Source organism: Centropristis striata, chromosome 16, assembly GCF_030273125.1.
Source record: "Centropristis striata isolate RG_2023a ecotype Rhode Island chromosome 16, C.striata_1.0, whole genome shotgun sequence".
Lineage (NCBI taxonomy): Eukaryota > Metazoa > Chordata > Actinopteri > Perciformes > Serranidae > Centropristis > Centropristis striata.
Window position 1 is genome coordinate 28,165,444 of NC_081532.1, and position 13,867 is coordinate 28,179,310.

The window sequence follows — 13,867 nt, forward strand, 5'->3', positions numbered from 1 at the left end:
TGGCAAGAAGAACTGTTGCAGATCATTCCCCATCATTCTCTCCCCTCAATTCCTGTAATCTCCTACTATTAACTCTCTAATAAAGGCATAAAATAATGTAAAGACTATTATGTAAAGAATTGCCAATTCTGGGCCATTTAAAGACAGAGTACTTAACTAACAGATCATTCTGCAACAGTTCTTCTTGCTCAATTAAAACTGGAGCTTAAGGCCCCTAAAACTGACAAGTTGAACCAACTGCGAACCAGCACCAGCACTAGAACTAGGTTCACGTTGGTGGAAAAAGGCAAACTGAGACCCCCAAAATGGGCTATCCGGTGTCACAATCCAGGGTTAGGTTAAATGATCACACATCTCAGGTGTGAAAGCATCCTTGTCAAACAATATTATGTCTCAAGATAAGCAAATCTTTCTATAAAAATAAGGAAAATCAGGTAAATGTCCTGTTTGTCATCTTATTATTCCCTATTAACTATATTTTATATATTTTGGCTTGAAAAGTTCAGAGAGATTTTAAATGGAGTATGCAAAGAAGTCTTTGGGTGGCAGAAATGCCTGTTGGTCATCTTACCAATTCACTGATGGATCATATACTACACTCACATTTTTTTTTGCACTAATGCTCCACACAAAATGATGTGATGCTGAATTTTTGTGTAACACTTTTTCACATGTTCTGCTGAGTAATTGCAGGCTCACATTTGGGCGTACATTATGTTGACAGATTTTAAACTGGAGAACTTTCATCATGTTGAATTACTGCAGGCGTCGTGCTTGTGGTTCAGCATCCATCGGTTAGTGAGAGGGGAAGTTTCTGATTTATATTTTGTAGATTCATGAAGCCATGTTTATTCTGGCAGCTCTTTATATAGTCTGTAATAAAATTCGATTTTTTTTTTTTCTGGAAACCTGGGGCAGATCAAAGCAGCTTGTGATAAACCTTGTTAGTGACGCAGCAGGACATCAGGGATGGCACTAGGAAGCTTCAAACCAGCAGGTTCAATATCCCCACATGATGAAACTTGACATAACACTTTTCAGCATGAGGCTAATCTCTCCTCATCTACTCGTGTAACACTTCCTGTGAAGTAGTAGAGTAACACAACACCATGAAGTTTTGTTGCCTTACCCCTTTGACTCCCTTCAGGTCTCCTTTCAGCAGGCTGTCCAGAGGAAAGGTGATGATGTTGTTCATGTTTTGGAACTGGAGGAGGGTGAGGAGAGAGACAGATAAGAGGTGAAGGGTTACATCAGAGGATTTAGACCTGCAGGAGACTGAAAGTCAGAGCGCCCGACGCCACTAAGACCTAATCCTTTTAGAGTGTTGTTTGGGTGTGTGGGTGTGTGTGTGTGTGCCGTCTGTCCAGCAGTAAAAAGTAAACAAGTCTGTCTTCACTTTTATCTTCAGTATATAATGGTGACAAGATGAGCCAAAGAAGGTACAAAATGACTAGAAAATACCCATTATTAATGTAATGGGGGAAACTTGGTTAATTAACTTTGCCAAATCTCGCCTATGGCTAAAAGTTTGCACCCCTGGCAGTATTTGCAACATATTTTAAAGCTTGGAGATTATTTATTTTCACAACTATGTTACATTACAACATAGCTGATCTAATTTTCAATTTTTAATCCATTTTATTTGTGTATTATATGATATTTAGATGTGCATTATTATTATTATAAAAAATAATAATGATAACAATATTTTTTATTTTTAAATCAATTTTATTTGTGTATTTTATTATATGTGTATTATTATGATTATTATGATTATGATTATTATTATTATTATTAATACTGATAATAATAATTTATTGTTTAATCAATTTTATTTGTGCATTATATTATATTTATATGTGGATTATTATTATTGTTAATAATAATAATAATAATAAGAATACGTTTTAATTTTTAATCTATTTTATTTATGTATTATATTTATATGTGGATTAATAATAATAATACATTTTTATTGTTTAATCTATTTTATTCATGCATTATCTTGTATTTATATTATTATTATTATTATTATTATTATTAATAATAATAATAATAATAATGTTTTTTTGTTTGTTAGACAAGACAAGGAGTTTAAAAATGTTTTTTGTTTTTTTTAATTGGCTCAAATAATTTTTTTAAAACATTTTTACCAGAATAGAGCAGCCTAAATGTGTGTGTGTGTGTGTGTGTGTGTGTGTGTGTGTGTGTGTGTGTAACGCTGCACATGTAATCGAGGAAGCGAGAGCTTGCTGAAGCTTAGCGAGATTACATCTTCACATCCAGGTCAGGCGGCAGCTCATATTTCTTTAATATAAGGTGCTGAGATAACATTAATAAAAAACTCTCCTGGTCTCAGTGTGAGTCGATACAGTGTCCAGGGGAAGCGACAGACCTCACAGGACGGTGTCAGATTTTTCTAATAAAGCTTTGGCCTCGATACCAAAACCTGGCTTTAGCAGATCAGGTTGACTTAGATCCAGCAGATATTTGGTGTTGCAGTGGCACTCTGGCTGTCTCAACGGAAAAACTAGAGCTACCTCCCCGAGGGCTTTAAGTTCCAGCTGGAGTCTGAACACACACAGTGACTCAAGGGGATACAGACAATTAGGGAGAGGATGGAAAATCTTTCTTTGTCCCAGAAGATTTTACCTCCTCCGACCCACAAGTACACACATTTACACACACACACACACACACACACACACACACACACACACACAAGCATCATGGACTCACCAGGTTTTTGAAGAGCGCAGTGAGCTCCTTGGTGAAGACGGAGAACTTGAGGAAAGCTGATCCCAGATCAGGATCGTCTCTGTACACGCAGTTCTCTCCAAACTTCTCCAGGGCCTGAGTGTACTGCTCCTCGTTCTCTACGTGTGCTGGAAAACACAAAAAACACACACACAGACAGTCAGCTTTGACTGGTTGTAGGAATCAGAATGAGGGCTTCAAAAATCAATCACTCAGTATTAATAATGAATGGAAGTCTTTCAGTGAACAAAAATTTTCAAGCTGATCGATACTTCTGTTACAGTTCAAGGTTTTCCTGATGGAGAGAGCTGGCTACAACGTAGCCAGGAACTTCTTCCTCCCATGATGCAACATGCATCTTACTTAAGTAAAAGTACTAATACCACACTGTGAAATTACTCAACTACAAGTAAAAGTCCTGCATTCAAAACTTACTGAAGTAAAAGTACAAAAGTATCAGCATCAAAATGTACTCAAAGTAAAAGTACTCGTTATGCAGAATGAACCCACTCAGATTGTTTGTTTGTGTGTTTGTGATGTGTTTGTGCTGATTCCACAGAGCTGCAAGATTTTTTTCATTGTAGTGAATATTTTGATCCTTGCTTTAACAACATTTGCACTGAAAGAGAGGTAAAAACATCACCAACATATAGAGAGAAAATGACATGCAAGACCAACGAGAAAAGAGGGTAATGTTTGGCTGAAGATAGACAGGAAGAAGAAAAGAAAAATACACTGAGGCAGCCCCTGAACTAAACAGTCAGGGGGAAACCCGTAAACCAGCCGTGACCAAAAAACTCCCAGCGTGTCTAAAGTCGAGCTAATCTACCGCAGGGTTTGGCCTAGCTGATTCCACTTAATTCACTTCATGCCAGAGTAGGCAGCTGATAACAGCTAATGCCATCGGGACGGCAGCGGCGGAGCGAGGGATGAGGCACAGGGGACTGTTGCTATGACAACACTCACTAAGAGATGTGACAGAGACGGGGGGGGGGCTCAAGGAAAAAAGAAAGGAGGGGTGTGTAAAAACATGAGGATGTATACCTGCTGCCACAACATGACTCAGCTTTTCATCAGACAGACACACACACACAGACACACACACACACACACACACAGGACACACAGGAGTAGCATCTGTCTTTAAATCCAGTTTTCAATGTCGAATGTCACAACCGATCACTTTCTCCAGCTTTGAGCTGCAGACATTCATTGTGAACTTTTCTTCACCTGTCCTGTGCGCCGTGGTCTATCGCCCGCCTCAGTTCAACAAGGATTTTATAAAGGACTTCACAGACTTTGTGGCTGGAGTGGCAGTGAACTATGACCGGTTTTTAATTGTTGGAGATTTTAATATCCATGTCTGCTGTGAATCTCGACCCATGGTGAAAGACTTTCTCAATATTATTGACTCTTTTAGCCTAACTCAGTCTGTGTGTGATGCAACACATGAGAAGGGCCACACTCTGGACCTTATATTATCTTTTGGGCTGCAGTTAAATGTCAGTGAGATTTGTGACACGCAAATTTCTGATCACTTCGCTGTCTTATTTAATGTGACACTGCCTCGCTCGCAAGTCAAGCGGTGCGCCACGGACCGCCGTGTGCGCACAATTAACCCGTCAACTGCTTCTGACTTTTCTGCGGCATTCAATCATGCAGTGCTACATACTGAAATTCATAATGGGTCTCTAACTCCTGATGAGTTTTTAGACACTTTTAATAGCATTTGTACTGACATTTTAGACCTGGTGGCCCCTTTTAGATGCAAGCGCTCCAAGTCAGCAGCAGAGCCATGGCTTAATGACAGCACTCGCACTTTAAGACGTGCATGTAGACGCGCAGAGAGGAAGTGGAAGAAAGATCGTCTTCACGTTTCTTTGGACATTTTAAAAAACAGTCTACACCAATACCAAAAAGCTGTTAAAACTGCCAAGAGTCAGTTTTTATCAAACCTCATATCAGTCAATAGTCATAAACCCCAGTTTCTTTTTAATACTTTGAATACTCTTTTAAACTCCTGTGACCACAATGTTGTTGTTCCTTCATTTGAACTGTGTCAAAAATTTTTAAGGTTTTTTATCAACAAGATCTTGGATATTAAGTCCTTCCTATTGCCATCTGCAGTAGATCCTGCTGTCTCTCCCACTAGTCCTGCAGTTTTTGACACATTTCAGCAAGTGTCTGTCTCAGAGCTAACTGATGTTGTCCACCGTCTCAGGCCTTCTTATTGTCCTCTTGACAGCATCCCTCCCCGTCTCTTGAAGGATGTTTTTAATGTTATTGGGCCCTGTGTGTCGGATCTGATTAATTTATCTTTGATGTCTGGATGTGTCCCAGCTGCCTTTAAACATGCTGTGGTCCAGCCCCTCCTCAAAAAACATGATCTAGATCCCTCAGTTTTATCAAATTTTAGGCCCATCTCCAAACTCCCATTTCTCTCTAAGGTTTTGGAGAAGGTGGTCAATGAACAGCTGCAGTCTTTTATTGATTTTAATGACATCTCTGAGAAGTTCCAGTCTGGTTTTAAGTCACGCCATAGCACAGAAACGGCGCTTTTAAGGATTTTAAATGACCTTCTTTTAACAGTAGACTCTGGTAACCCTGCGGTCCTGGTCCTTCTGGATCTGACAGCTGCCTTCGACACAGTTGATCACAACATTCTCTTGTCTCGCCTAAACACCTGTGTCGGCATTAAAGGCACCGCTCTGAACTGGTTCGAGTCATACCTGTCAGATAGGAGCTTCTCTGTGCAGCTAGGCCAGTTTTCCTCAGATTCTTCCCCCCTGAGCTGTGGGGTGCCTCAGGGTTCCATTTTGGGCCCCCTCCTCTTTTCTATTTATATGTTGCCATTAGGGTCTATATTTAAAAAGTATAATGTCTCCTTCCATTGCTATGCAGATGATGTACAAATATATCTACCGCTAAAAATGAACAACCCATCCTCTGTGCAGGTCTTATTAGACTGCCTAAAAGACATCCAGTCATGGATGGCAGCAAACTTTCTGTCAATAAATAAAAACAAAACTGAGATCATTTTATTTGGTCAACAAAATATTTTAGATGGCTATGACAGTGCCATTGGTAGCCTTAAATCTCTGTGTCAACCCTCTGCAAGGAACCTTGGGGTTATTCTGGATTCTGACTTCAAGTTTACCAAACAGATAAGCTCCACTGTTAAAACCAGCTTCTTCCAACTACGGCTACTATCAAAAGTTAAGACTTATCTCCCCCCAAACTGATTTTGAGCGAGTCATCCACACATTCATCACATCACGCCTAGATTATTGTAATTCTTTGTTTGTTGATCTTGACCAGTCAGCAGTGCGCCGCTTACAGGTTGTTCAAAATGCAGCCGCCCGCCTGCTGACTGGAAAGAAACGGCGTGAGCATATAACCCCCATCCTTGCATCTTTGCACTGGCTACCTGTAAATTTTAGGATCCAGTTTAAGCTTTTATTAATTGTTTTTAAGTGCTTAAATGGTCTGGCACCATCTTATTTATCAGAGCTTTTAAAACCCCACAATACTTCCAGAGCACTTAGGTCGTCTAACCAGCTGCTCCTGGTCGTACCGCGGTCCAGACTTTGTACTCGTGGGGACAGAGCCTTCTCTGTGGCGGCCCCAAAGCTGTGGAACAGCCTACCTCTCCAGGTCAGAGCTGCACAGTCTGTTGAGCACTTTAAAACATTATTAAAACCTATTTATTCTCCTTGGCTTTCAGTCCCAGCTAGGCAAGGATCCTTGGCTTTCTCTTTTTTTTTTTTTTACTATTTTACCCTTTATTTGTCTTTTTATCTCTAACACTGTTTTGGATTGAGTTTTTATTACTATTTTATTCTATTTTATTTTATTGTTTTTAGTATTTTATTGTTTTCATTGTTTTTATTTATACCTATTTGTGTGTGATTTATTCTATTGTAATAACTGTACAGCACTTTGGTCAACTGAGGTTGTTTTTTTAAATGTGCTCTATAAATAAACTTTGACTTGACTTTGACTTGACTTGACACACACACACACACACACACACACACACACACACACACACACACACACACACAAAGGGCGGCCACAGGTTCACAGATGTGGCAGGTATATAGATGAAGCGGGATAAGCTCATGTCTCTGCTGCAGAGATATCCATCATGTTATTAAAAGGGGAGAGCTGAGTCACTACCTGCTGACCTCGTCACATCACACACATTTAATTTAAACCACCGCTGAGCCGGATGATAAAGCTTTGATGAGACTCTGTGCACAAGTAGTAAAACAACAGTTTTGAGTAGATTCTAGTACAAAAAGGTATCCAAGATAGTGGTCTTGTTTTTTCTATCATAAAATTTCGCACATGCACAATGTATAAACAGTTCTAAAATACGCATGCAAGACATAATATTCCAAATGATCGATCAAAGAGAAATATTTGTATTGAATTTGTTTCTCTTTTGTTATTGTTGTTTTCTTTTATAAGAGGAGACATTTAAGAATACAAATGTTTCTGAAAAAAATTCAAACACACATTACACACACAGTAAACTGGACCAGAAACAACCCTATTAAATTAGTCAAGTCAATTAACCATTAATTACAAACTATTTTCTTAATTGGTAATTAGTTGTTGAAAGTAATTTTAACCAAAATAAACCGATAAGGTCAAGTCAAGTCAACTTTATTATCAATGCTGCCATATGTACAGGACACAGAATTGAAATTGCGCTCCCCTCTTATCCCCGGTGCAAACGGAAATAAACATGAAATATGAAAAAATAAGATATAAAATATAAATGTAGAAAAATACATCCAAGCTAAAAGACACTGAAGAAAAGACATTAATGGCTACACAGTGGTGACATGTTCTGCCTTTGTGAGCGTGGGTTCTCTCCCGGTCCTCCGGCTTCCTCCCACAGTCCAAAAACATGCACTTAGGTCTAATTGGTGACTCTAAATTGCCCGTAGGAGTGAATGAGAGTGTGAATGATTGTCTGTCTCTATGTGTCAGCCCTGTGATAGACTGGAGACCTGTCCAGGGTGAACCCCGCCTCTCACCCAACATCAGCTGGGATTGACTCCAGCCCCCTGCGACCCGAGTGTGGATAAGCGGTTAAGGATAATGAATGAATTAATAAAATGATAAATCAATAAACTGCATTTTTAGTAAGTCTATTAAAGTTTAGAGCAGTGAAATTAGTCGTACAGCGATATTATAAACTTCAGTCCCGTGTCAGAAAGCGACCCTCACCACATCAGCTCCAGCTGTGTGGCTGCCAGGCTCGGGGTCGACAGGGCGGAGGCCTGCTGCTGGTTTAGAAGTGTCACATGAGAGCTCCGAGCGCCGACAAACAGCCCAAACCCCCCCGGGCTGCTTACTGACTACATGTGTATTTGTTGTAACATGACCTAACACGTCACACATGTTCAGTCGACAGTACTGAGCAGCTTTGAACTTCAAATGACTGCATGACACACTGAGCTGGTGGCACGGCGGAGAAACGAACCGGAAGAAGTGAGACATGAGGAGCTTTTTATCAAGTTTACACCGCAAACAAAACCTGCTTAATGGAGAGATTTCTTACATGTTGCCTAAACATTAAGCTGATGTTTAGGGGCTTTCTTAAAGAAACAAAGTTACAAGAGAGTCATTTTAGGACCTTTTATAATAACTTTTTGTCAATGTTACATGTCCTTTTATTACCATTAAATCTTATATATATCTATTGCAGCATTTTGACACTGAAATGTTCTACATCAGTGGCATTTTGGCAGCCTTCAATAAAAATTATTATTAGCCTTTATTATTATTATTATTATTATTATTATTAGCATTTAATTATTATTATTAGCATTTAATTATTATTATTACTAATTTTAAAACCCTTAAAAAACACCATAATCTCCATTTATTTGGTGGTAATATTCTACACTGTAAAGAAAAAAATATCATTAAAAAAAGATGTAAAAAGCCTTGTTGTCAAACACTTACCATCAAATATATAATCATAATAATAATTATTATTATTATGATTATATAATATTCTATTTAAAAACTAAATTTAGTAAAATAACATATATAATGTGCCATTATATAAATTTACAGATTTCAACTTCTATTTATGGTTAATATTTGTAATAAAACTAACCTACCTATTTTTTTTAATGGCATTTGCACTTAATGTAGAAAAGAAGAGAAAAAAACCTCTTAAATAATACAGAACATTTCTGGAAAATATTTTTTTTATAGTGTAGTATATTTGACCGCTTTCATTCAAATTTTACATTTTATTTTTAAAGGAAACTGGGTTCATAAGGTTCAGAGAAATGCTTGAAAGGTAAGGCAAGTAGTGTGTGTGTGTGTGTGTGTGTGTGTGTGTGTCAGAAAAAAAGGATTCCTGTTGCTCGACCTCAGGAAACGATGACCTTGTGTTTACTGGAGGATAGAGGCAATGACGTGGTTGAACACAAACACACACACACAACACACAACACACACTTTTACAACCAGCCCAAAGGGCTGGCTGATACCCTGCTGTTCCCAACATCCTTTAGTGCATCTTTCCTCAAACACACATTAAAAAAACAGTTTCCAGGCATGTGCTGTGGATAATCTGACATCCCAAAGGCTTGTTTTGCAGCTTCTTCCATCGTATTTCTCTCTCTCACACACACACACACACACACACACACACACACACACACACACACACACACACATAGAGGGTTTAATCACCAGATAGCAGACTGGCCTCTGCTTCCTCTCTCCGTCTCTCCCACACTCATTCCCTCACACTCGGCTCCATCAGGCCTGGTCTGCTCGCTGACACAATGTGCGGCCGACCTCAGATCAATTCCATATCTCTCTACGGACTCTGTGGAAACAACGCTGGACTCCATGTCCACTTAACAATACAGCCACCGGCACTAAGACGAGGGAGTGTAGTTAACTTTTACCCGCAGAAGACAAAGGAGACTTTTATTCCAGTGTCTCCTCTGGTCTTTTTCCTCAGACATTCATCCAGTTTAATTACATTAGAGCTTGTGGGACTCTCACTTACGCCTCGGAGATTATATGATCGCGAGAAATTTCAGGTCGATTAGGGTGATCAGCTGTGAGCATATTTACTCAATCAAACACGTTAGAAATGTGCTCGACAACAGCCAATCAGAGTCCTGCTCTGTTTGTAAGTTGCCGGAGAATTAAACAGAAAGAAGGAATGTGGAGCTAAATGTTGAGCTAAGGGGAAGCGAAATAGATGTCAGCCATGACAACAATGACAGCAATTATCGACTTTCAGTACCTTTTAAAAGTGCTATAAAAATCAAAAGAGCAAAGGAAATCTATCCGCCGCTGTATAGAGAGAAAAAACATTCACACAAAGGTATGGTGCATTCAATATTGTGGGACGTACAAAAACTTGTATAGAAACAAGTCATGACTGAATGGAACTTAGTTCAATAAACAAGTCAAAAAAACATTAACAGCGTGGGCTTTCTAACAACAACAAATATCACAATTTGTTTATTTTGGGTCTTGCATACCTGCAAAAACAACCAGGACTGTAAAGTATTTTATATTTCTCTACATTGGTTGTACTGCTGAGTAAAAATATATATATTTTTTATTTTTCTGTGTTCATCTTTTATTTTTTATTAATTTGCTTTGTTCATAAAATATTGAACGAATCTCTAGTTTTTTTTAGTTTTCAGTTCAGATGCTTTAAAACTGTCTGACAGTTTAAAAACAATATTAAAAAAATCACACGATATGAAAAAATATATCATGAACTTTTTTTTTCTTGCCTATCGCCCAGCCCTATTCTCACTGTCTTGGTCACCTTGCAGCCAACAGAGAAACGTAGAGACCAAAAGGACGTGGCGGGCCCAGGTGGCATTGAATTAAATGTTTTCCTGATGCAACATTGGTCAAGTGTTGCATTATTCAGCGACTCCATCCAGCCGTCCTGCACAGCTACAGGTACAGCTGCTGGAACACGCCGTTCACTCGTCTGCCTCAAGTCGTTATCTGTTCAGCAGCTTTGGCAGGTCTGTCCACGCAGCTCTGCTCGATCAGCTCCAGGTTCTTCGGGGGATTCGGATGCTGCTGCTGCTGGTTTATTCATCAAAACCCACAAGCTGACAACCTGACAGGCCCCTGCAGCAACACGGGGCTCTCTCGCTCATCTATATACTCTCATTTCCTCATCTTTTTCTTACTTTCTGCTACCGGCTTACTTGCTTGCTCAGCCACCTGTTTTTCTTTCCTTCTTTCCACCTTCACCTCCTCGTCATTACTATTCCTCATGTCGGAGCTGAAAAACATGCTTCCATGGTTTGGGTTCGACAGCCAGTCATTGAGGCAGTCAGTGTTGGGGCTCCCTACTGTGTCTCTTGTTATTTTATCGCAGCATCCTCTGTGAAAAACAACGCCCTCCTGCATGGTGTTGCCAAATGGCAGTAATATAAAAATCTGGGTTTTTTTTCTACTTAAACATGACAAATGAATTATCTCACACAACGACATGTGACAGCAAGTAGGTTGTGATCTGAGAGCTCCAAAAGTTGACTATTTGTTCAATATTTGGGCAAAATTCCCCTCAAGAAAAATAAAATATATAAAAATATATGGGGTGAGTTAACTTTTAATTTTCATCATTAAAAATACTTTAGATGTTTTGAATTTTTTTGTAAAATTGTTGAGTTATAGAATTAATGATTAATTAATCTATTTATTTATCATTTCAGACATTTTTTGACTATCATATGATCTTGATTATAAACTGCACGCTTGGAAGCCATACTTTTATCCCGCTGAAATTATACATTGCTCCTCTTTTGTTTACATCTTTTTCTAGTCAGTCCGAGTCAAGTGTTGTGCTGCTCTGCATGGAGGACGGGTAGAAAGTGGAGACCTCCACAAGTTGTGGGAAAAAGAAAAGAGGGTACCCCAGGTTTTTTGGCACACGATCTGGAAAACACAGATCGAGTGCTTCTTCAACTTCCACAAGAGGTAAAACAGGATCACAATAAAGAATGTAAGGTAAATTAGATTTAAAAAATTATTAAATTAAAGTGGATAAATTTGATGGGACTTATGGGACTTTCCATGGATGATACACTAGCGCTCAAAAGTTAGGGGTCACCCAGAAAATGTTTATTTTCCATGAAAAAAAAAAAGGGTTATTTATGAAATGAGTTATAAAATGAATGGAAAGTTTAGTAAAGACATTAAGAAGGGTAGAAATAATCATTTTAACCTGTACAGTTCTCCAACTTTACCTCTAGATACTCAACTAGCCTGAGGAAGGATCATTTTATTGCTTCTTACATCAGCACAAAAATGCACATGTGTTTTAATGATCAATGAGTCTTTCAACAATGTGGATTAACACAATGTGCCACTGGAACACAGGAGTGATGGTTGCCTACAATAAATGATGGATATATCATAAGAAAATCAGCCGTTTCCAGCTTTAATAATCATTTACCACATTAACAATGTCTAGACTGTATGTCTGTTATTATAATTTTTAAAAATTGTGCTTTTCATTCAAAAATAAGGACATTTCTAAAGTAACCCCAAACTTTTGAGCGGTATTGTATATCAGCATCATTATTTTTTATTACAGTACATTTCTCTGCCTCATGTTGTTGGTTGTTGATACTGTTGTTTGTGTTCAAAACAGATCAAAGTCTGGGTAGCTTTCCCTGAATGATTGCCGACACCTTAAAGGTGACCTCAGGTTAGTAAAAACTAGAAATGACAGCATTCCTAATTTCACTTCCACAGACAGAGCAGTGTTTCTACTGTCAACACTGATAGAAATCTGGACAACCTTCACGCTTGAAGGCAAACAGGGGTAATTTAAATGTTTTCCTACAACAAGACAATATTGTTCATAATGAAATTGCAACTGCCGGAAACACAAAGGTGTATCCTGCATAGGGTTGTCAAAAGTATCGATACCCAAAAAAGCATCGATACTAAAACGTTGTATCCGGATACGATACTCATTTTCATCTGAAGCTTGTTGTCATAGTTGCAGTTTCTTTTTGCACAACCTTTTTTTTATTATAAATATTTAACCTGTGGTTCTGTTAATTTTTACATGTTGCATTTTTCTTGTTGATAAAAATATTTCTGTAAAATTTTGGGGTCTTTGTTTTTATCTTTGTGGTATCGAAAATGGTATCGAGTATCGAATATTTTCCTGAGTATCGGTATCGAGTTGAAAATTTTAGTATGGTGACAACCCTAATCCTGCAGCATGAACCACACACACATTCAAATAAAATGGTAATTTATCAACGGTAAGGGAAATCACTCCGGCAACTCAACGTACACCTGCTTTTTATGTGACAGGAGAACAAAACAAGAGCCTGGCAGCCACGAAAAAAAAAAGGCATGTATATGTAAATGCATGTTTAACAGTGAGGTGAGAACATGAGTGTGTCCATGCCTCAGCACCCACACACAAACACAGTGTGCGGCGCCCCTCCCCAGCTGTTCCTTTGGGGGTCTGGATCAGACAGCTGTCCCTCTGGTCCGAACAGAGTGAGCTCTGTTCAGAAAAAGACACGCTCAGCACATTGTTCAGAGGTCTCTCTCCCTCTCTCTCTCTCTTTCTCTCTCTCAGCGGGGTCCTGCCAGGCGGCCCGAACAAAAGACGCTGGAAACACCCGACACTGGCACAACCGGCCGCAGTGAGCATGGTAATTACACACACACACACACAAAATCCTTCCTACCTCAGCGGAACAAATGCATTACAGGGGCAATTAATAATTATGTTCATTCTCCATCTATTGTGCTTTTTCTGTATAATACTAAATATACTGAGTAAAAAGGCGTAAAGAGAATAACACACAAACGTTCCAGATAAGTGTGATATCTTGAAATTACTTTGTCGGTGCTGCAGCCAAAAAAATGCCAAATTCTCCATGTTTTTTTTAATTTCATTAACCTGTGTGTTGTCTTAGGGGTCAAAAATGACCCGGCGCTATGTTTAACAGCATAGGAAATGCCCTTAATGATCTTTTTTCAACTTAAAATTCAATTACTTTTCCTTGAACGACACACCAACTGGGTACAAATCTTGTCGTAGGGGTACATTTTT

The 13,867-nt window shown here is 38.8% G+C and overlaps 1 protein-coding gene across 3 annotated transcripts in view; it reads right to left on the bottom strand.

Annotated features, from left to right (window-relative positions):
- asap2a (ArfGAP with SH3 domain, ankyrin repeat and PH domain 2a) overlaps positions 1 to 13,867 on the bottom strand; it is an 86,854-nt gene that overhangs the window by 45,606 nt on the left and 27,381 nt on the right. For all 3 annotated transcript variants that reach the window (XM_059353141.1, XM_059353142.1, XM_059353140.1), the window contains exons 3-4: positions 2,740 to 2,885; positions 1,130 to 1,204 (exon numbers count right to left, since the gene is read on the bottom strand). In XM_059353141.1, coding sequence (XP_059209124.1) covers positions 1,130 to 1,204; positions 2,740 to 2,885 — 221 coding nt within the window. The remainder of the gene's footprint in view (positions 1 to 1,129; positions 1,205 to 2,739; positions 2,886 to 13,867) is intronic.